The following is a 7,549-nucleotide window of genomic DNA, read 5'->3' on the forward strand; positions in this document are numbered from 1 at the left end:
AACAAGAGTCTGAAACAAAACCATAAGGCCTAGGTACAGTTGATAGTTCATAAAAAGAATAGAATGTATCAGAGAAAATCGTAACAAATACTCACATGAAGGATCGCTTTAGATGCTTCATCTCCAGTACAGGCATTTAAAACTTTCACAGCAGCCACAATCAAGAGAGGGTCAGGGTGTGAACTGTCAGGTAGAATTAGAAGCAGTATAATCATAGCAGCTTCCCCAGCTTAAAAATCCACTTGCTACTTTCTAGGTGGAAAACGTAAGGTGGAAATGGGTCAGGTGGAAATGGCTGGGTGGAAACAGTTTACAAGGTGATAATTGGTTACTTTTACAAGGTGGCCCTTCCATCCCAGGTGGAAATTGTATTTTCCACGTTGCAGTGGATTCCACCTGGGTGGAACATGGATTCCACTTGGGTGGAATGAAATTCCAGGCGGAATATGAAAGATGTGTTTGAGTCCATCAGTCAGCCCTCGGTACGTCGCCACTCAAGAGGAGAATGATCCTTCCACCCTAACTTTTCACGCTACACCCATTTCCGCTCATAGATTTAAGATAGCTATGAAGGTTAACATATTAGTGAGGAAATCTGAAAATGGCTCGGAGACTTCAACGCACGGGCAATAACAATACCAGGTGGAAGATTCTAATTTCCACTCGGAAATTTTGCCCAGGTGGAAGAATTATTTCCACCTAGTAAAGCTGGGGTGGAAATTTGCGACTACCACATGGAAACCTTGTCAAGGTGGAACAGATCGTTTTCCACCCAGATAAGTCGGGGCGGAAATCTACAAAGCCCACGTGGAAAGGCGTCATCCACGTGGAATTACCTTCTTCTCAAGGTGGAATCGCCACTTTCTAGGTGGAATGCGCTGTTTCCACCTCGACTTCATGAGTGGATTTTTAAGCTGGGTCTCCTTTTCTATTTGTAGTTTCGTCAGTCAGGACCACTACTTTTCTCCCTTTCAGTGTTTCCTTAAGTTCTTCATCATAATCTGCTTTGATTTTGGGGAGATAATGACTTCTGAGCCATGCAGATCCCGGCAAATCACCACTTCCTGTCAACAGAAGACAAAAATAAAGAACTGAGACCACCAGACTATTTAGAGGTTATGTTCGCACTAAGAACTTTTTATATAACACGACACATACTATCTCCTTCCTAGCATTGAATGAAAATAAGTACACAGGGGCACGGTCTTACCTGGCATGTAATTTTTAAGCCATTTACGCATTTCAGGATGATCTAACTTGTGAAGTGGAATGTTGGCTTTAACGAAAGCATGTACTGTGGACTTCACAAACACTTCTCTGTCAATTTTAGCTTTTTTAGCACGCTCAAAACTGTCAGCCACTGACGCCTGCCGCTTGTTGGCACGATCTTGCTTGTCCTTTTCCTTTTTCTGTTTGTGAGCATTCGAGTCACAGTGAAGGTCCACAACACTTTTTCGCTCCCAGGCCACTCGACAATCACAGACGCGGCACATCATGATTTTGTTGGCCCGATCAAACACATACATGCTTTCACTTTTGTATTCATCAGCGCGTGATGATACTGTCACTTTTTTTTGTCTAGATTTTCCCATTTTCACTTGTTGATGACGCCCACACCACACACAAAAACACCGAACCTTCGCGTGCACGCTTCTCGACGCTTCGGACGCCGACACACACACACACCTCCCCCCACCACTACCGCGGCACCCTCGGCCCGCCGCTTGGCCGTTCGCGTCGTTTCGAGAAGGCACTGACTGCGCCGCGCGCGTAAATTCAAATGCATATCCCAAACCAGCTTGGAAATAGCGTCGAAAAGACGAAAAAAGACGACTTGAGGTGATTTTGGCCTGGATTATACGCCCATTATGCGATTTATTGGTTATGCTGCGAATAGGGTCGAATTATGCGACATTATGCGACAAAATAATGGACTCCCAGAGTCATGGGGACCCCCAAACATGTGTTAGAAAGTAATTTCGTACACTTCCTGAAAATTATGCGATTATGCGCAAAGCATAAACTCACTATCCCTACTAATCCTTTGTCGTGAGAAGAATTTGGAGGAAACGACCAAAAGTTTACGTGAACCTCCATAACTCAGAAACTAGTTAGAGTTGGAGTCCCCAACTTTGAGTATAAATTTATCTAATAGTGGTGTAATTTTGACCACAAAATGAACTTCCTGTGACAAATTATTTCTAGGACATGCAAGTTTCACTTGACAGTATCCTTAAGGTTACAAAAGTGACTTTCACTAGCAATTTTCATCCTTCTTATAGCATTGGTTGGACGTATCAAGCACAGTGGTGGGAAGGCGCTTATGACTGAACCTGCAAGTCCAGAATTAGCTGTGAAGGAATTTATTAAGGTGAATATTTTGATCTGTAGCCATTTTTCTCACTGTGCTTATTCACCCTGCCTTAGTTATATTTTGTCGATGTTTCAGACTGTTGAACAAGATGATGAAAAGTTCCAAGGCCCTTCAAAGGATGCCGATGAAGAGTTAGCAGAAATCCTGAAGAAAATGGATATTAAAGATGACACCGAGGAGGTATACTTGTAATTCTACTTTTTCTTGCCCGCACAGCGCACAAAGAGGGAGGCGAGGATTATGGGAGTGAACTGCTGCGAGAGCAAATTCAGACCAGTAAGCCCTTTTTAGCAGATGATACCTTTACAAAAACATACCTAAAACTACAAGACACATAAAGGTGTCAGCTAGCATTTACTCGAGAGTCCAAAAACCAAGTGCGTATCCTAACAATATAATAGGGGCTGGCTGCCGGGGCGGGCTGATGAGTCTGTCGCTGCGGCGCAGCCTGCGCGGAATTCGACAATGGCACCCCCTCCTCGCGCGCGACGGCCTGCGCGCAGCATTGACAATCTCTCCCCGCTACAGCGCAGAGGGGGCCAACGGGCACGGCGCGGCCAAGCCCTAGTCTCATGGCGCGGCGGTGCAGGCCACGGCACAAAGGACTCAGTTTTTAAATATTATCTTTGGAATGAGCCCATACTACCCCGTAGAAGAAAACCAAACGAGTATCATCTGCTTTCATTAACGTTCGTTGAATGAGATTTTTTAAGAAATAAGACATCTCAATTTTAAGCTCACCAAATTCCTAAATTTCAGAGTCCAGCGGTCTTAATACCAATTCAGACTTGAGGTCTTAATACATATTCAGAGTTGAGGTCTGATTTCACAGGTCTGAATTTTCAGACCGCATGTTTCTGAAAAAGTTGGTCTGAAAATTCAGAGCGCCTTTTGCGAAATTTTTTTCAGTTCATTTAGTCTGAATTTTCAGAAAAATTTTTTAACAGTGTGCCGAGCTAAGACCTGCGCATTCGCTAATAAGCCCTACAGAGCTCTAAAAAGGGGGCTTTTGGCAAAGTTTCGAACATTTTAAGACCGGTCGAAAAGCCGATATCGAAAGTCGCCTCCCAACGCTGTGACGGTGGTCACGCGGAGACCGCCCAGCCGAAAAGTGCAAGCGCAGGCAGATGCTCGGGAAGGTAGGGAACCGACTGGCGAGCCGTGCCGGGACTCGGCAGTCGGTGTGGGGCCTGCCAGCGGCAAAGACCAAACCAAGTGTCGGGAGTGCTGAGAGCTTGTATCAAGGTAACCGGACTCTTTCCTTATTCTACACCCCTCACACCCGAGTAACCCCCTGACCATCAGAGAGCTACATCCCTGACAAGTGCTCTGGCCCACTAAACTGCCTGCTGGGTCCGGGACTTGTACAACGCTGGCCCCTAGTTCACTGTCCCTTTGAGAGCAAAGCTTTAGACTATTCTTAAGCTTCCAGATGCAATTTTATCAGTGCAATCACACATTTCTGGTTATTCTGCTGATGACATTGTTTTACTGTTGTTTGTCTATATTAATGGTTGTCAGTATAACAATGCTATGGGGTCTTATTCTAAATCTCTTGGGGCTTGTTATACTTGTTGGCCAGTTTTCCTTGACATGCCAGGTTGACTCCAGGTGGAGTGTTCATGCCAGGTTAACCTGGCTCCAGGTGGAGTGTACTATGTCGCCATTTGTAGAGAAGTGCGACGGCAGATTAAAGGTAAGATGACGTCGTGGTGGGAGGGACCAGCACTTCCTGGGCAAGAACCCTTTCGGCGGAAGTTTACTTAGGAGGGGGTGGGATGGGGGTAATAATGCTGAGCAGAAAGACGGCCTTGGTGGAGATCAGTCTTCTATAGGCATATGCCACGCGCATTACATCAACGAGGTGCTGCACCTCCACGTCGTGCCGACCCGGGAGGGATACAGCCTCACACTGCCCGTACGAAAATGTTGGAGTCCGAAAAGCAGCCAAAAACAACCGTTTGCGGACCGTCCGAAACGGCTCCAAAAGTCGGACCGGGACAGTTCCTAAATCCGCCCTCGGACAGTTCCCAAAAACATTGAAAAAGACCAAAGTCAGAAAGATTCCGGACTTGTCCTGAGTACCAACGCTGGTCGAAAAACGGACAGTCCGAACAAATGCACCAGCCTGCTGCCCCTCGCCCCTCCCTTTCCCCCTTTCCCTTCGGACGCAGGTTGCTTCGGCCGGCCGGCCGGGGATTTTCCGCGGGAGCGCGCCCTAGCGCCGGCTGGGCTCACCCTACCTGGCTCGGCTGGGCGGCCACCACTGTCGTGGCGGCTCGGCTCGGCTCGGGGCACGGTGGCCGGTCAGACACGGCAAGGGACGCGATTTACAGCCTCCAGTGGAATATTACACACAAATTTTGATCATGCAAACTGTAGCATACCTGCAAGTACATGCCTGCACAAGCGAACTCGTTGAAGCTGTTTGCAAATGATGAGAACACTTGGGGACGAGGGTGAAAGAGGAGAGGCGAATAAAATAATACACCTCCCACCCTCTCACCGCCCGTCCTTCAAGTTTGAGAGACACACACACTTGCGGTAGCCAGCAGCCAGCGGATAGTTGTTTGTTTGGGACACTTGGGACACTCAAATTCGATCAATGTTTAGGAAAACGCCGTACACGACACCTCACCAAAAATTACTTCTATAGAACAGTCCTGAATCGCCTGAACATCGCTCCGAGAAAGTAACGAGTGGAAAGTAGATGTGACTTGTGCGCGTTCCTCTATGTTCACTGATCACAGATGCGCTGCTGTGCGATGTGACTCGCTCAACAGCGCGCCGAAAACTGGCGAAAACTGCATCTCTGGCCGCGTCCGCCAGGGCGCCAGGTAACCTCGGCGACCCTTCGGGCCTTCGGCTTGCTTCGGCACGCCGGCGAGCGGCGTTTTCCGCGTACCCAGTTGCCGGGACGTCCGGGCGCCCCGGCTCGGCCCGGGCCCGGGCCAGCTGCACCTAGGCAGGACTCTTTCGGACAGTCCTTGACTTTGAGTGGTTCAGAAACCAAGAAACGGAACTGTCCGGTCCGGACTCCGATTCGGCCCGGACTCTATTCGGGCCTAACCAGAGGGAAAGCGGAACTGTCCGGGGCTGGAGGACAAGTTTGGAATAGTCCTTGGCTAGGTTTCGGAACTCTTCGCTATTGTAAGGGTGTAAAATATGGTGTTGCAATTTAACCGTATGTTGCTAATTTTCTGAATGACCAAAGTGGTGTACAGATGACTTATCAACTTCTTTGGAGACAGGCAATGCCACTGCTGCTTGTAACACGGAAGAGAGGACGGAAGAGAACACGGTCGCAAAAACGGATGAGGTGAAGGCCGACCTCGACAAGGCATTTAGAGAGCTGGAAGCTTTGAAAAGTATGTTTGATGTGTACAAGATGAGCTCTTTAAAGCTTATTTGTTTTCTATAAGTTGCATACTTATCTTTATCTCCTGTATCTGTTTCGGTAGATAAAGCAGCAAGCAGGGCCTCGTCCCCTCCATTACCCCCATTCACACCTCTACCTATAAAAGTGAGTTGCTATTTACCAGTACTAGTGCAATTAATAAAAAATTACCTTATTGTTGATGGTCTCCTTATCTGTAATGCGCTCTTTCGAATGCCGTGTCGAACGAGGCTCTACGACGTCGGGTTTGGATGCTACGGGCTCTCAAAGTTGCTCAATTTCACTATTTTCACTAAAGATTTGGGCATATCAGGGCCGCTCTGCAAACTGAAGTATGTACATAGTACACTCTTATTAGAGCATGCTTCCAAGTACACTCTTATTTACAGCATACTTGCTAGGTACACACTTACATAGAGTGTACATTGCATGTACACGCTAAATAAGAGTGTACCTGGCAAGTACACTTAAACTGGCCCATGCTTTTAGATAGGACTTATCAAGTGTATTTTAGCGTGTACATGGAAGGTACACACTTATTTAGCGTGTACTTGCCAGGCACACTCTATTTTAGCGTGTGCCTAGCAAGTATGCTGTAAATAAGAGTGTACTTGGAAGCATGCTCTAATAGGAGTGTACTATGTACACACTTCAGTTTGCAGAGCATTTTACATGTAAAATATGGTGTTGCAATTTAACCGTATGTTGCTAATTTTCTGAATGACCAAAGTGGTGTACAGATGACTTATCAACTTCTTTGGAGACAGGCAATGCCACTGCTGCTTGTAACACGGAAGAGAGGACGGAAGAGAACACGGTCGCAAAAACGGATGAGGTGAAGGCCGACCTCGACAAGGCATTTAGAGAGCTGGAAGCTTTGAAAAGTATGTTTGATGTGTACAAGATGAGCTCTTTAAAGCTTATTTGTTTTCTATAAGTTGCATACTTATCTTTATCTCCTGTATCTGTTTCGGTAGATAAAGCAGCAAGCAGGGCCTCGTCCCCTCCATTACCCCCATTCACACCTCTACCTATAAAAGTGAGTTGCTATTTACCAGTACTAGTGCAATTAATAAAAAATTACCTTATTGTTGATGGTCTCCTTATCTGTTTCAGCCCACCAAAGAGTCTGCAATAAACCTGGAAGAACTCAAATTCAATATGCAGGGCACCACGGTTGCGCACCAATTCATTGAGCATATATGCGAAGGATGCCTCATGAATAGTCTGAAGAAGTCCTGGGATGATGTTGGGGGTTGGAGGGGATCAAAGAATCTGTTAAGGTAATACTAATTTATCTTCTTTATTTCATATGAGAAGCTCCAGACAAAAAAAAACACTTGGTCGGCGACATCCTAGGAGCGGGCGCTTGTGGTGTTTTATCGGTTCCTTGTATGTATACGAACTGCCGAAAAGACACTTGGATGAAATCCGACACCCCCTGTGGCTTTGCTACGGGTCTAAACACCCCAAAAACAGCTGTTTTCGAGGGTTTGGGACTAGATGGGTTCTCGCAAACCGAGATCCAAAAAAGTATTCAAATGGGTCTCAGATACTCAAAAAAATGCGCTCTTTCGAATGCCGTGTCGAACGAGGCTCTACGACGTCGGGTTTGGATGCTACGGGCTCTCAAAGTTGCTCAATTTCACTATTTTTACTAAAGATTTGGGCATATCAGGGCCGCTCTGCAAACTGAAGTATGTACATAGTACACTCTTATTAGAGCATGCTTCCAAGTACACTCTTATTTACAGCATACTTGCTAGGTACACACTTAA

At 46.6% G+C, this 7,549-nt stretch overlaps 1 protein-coding gene across 1 annotated transcript; it reads right to left on the reverse strand.

Annotated features, from left to right (window-relative positions):
• Positions 1 to 909: 909 nt before the first annotated feature.
• LOC117652678 (CGG triplet repeat-binding protein 1-like) lies at positions 910 to 1,526 on the reverse strand. Its single transcript, XM_034397767.1, has 2 exons — positions 1,211 to 1,526; positions 910 to 1,064 (listed from the first exon to the last, which is right to left on the reverse strand). The coding sequence occupies exons 1-2, from the start codon at positions 1,524 to 1,526 to the stop codon at positions 910 to 912; spliced, it is 471 nt and encodes a 156-aa protein (XP_034253658.1).
• Between the last annotated feature and the right edge of the window lie 6,023 nt (positions 1,527 to 7,549).

Source organism: Thrips palmi, unplaced genomic scaffold, assembly GCF_012932325.1.
Source record: "Thrips palmi isolate BJ-2018 unplaced genomic scaffold, TpBJ-2018v1 HiC_scaffold_7, whole genome shotgun sequence".
Lineage (NCBI taxonomy): Eukaryota > Metazoa > Arthropoda > Insecta > Thysanoptera > Thripidae > Thrips > Thrips palmi.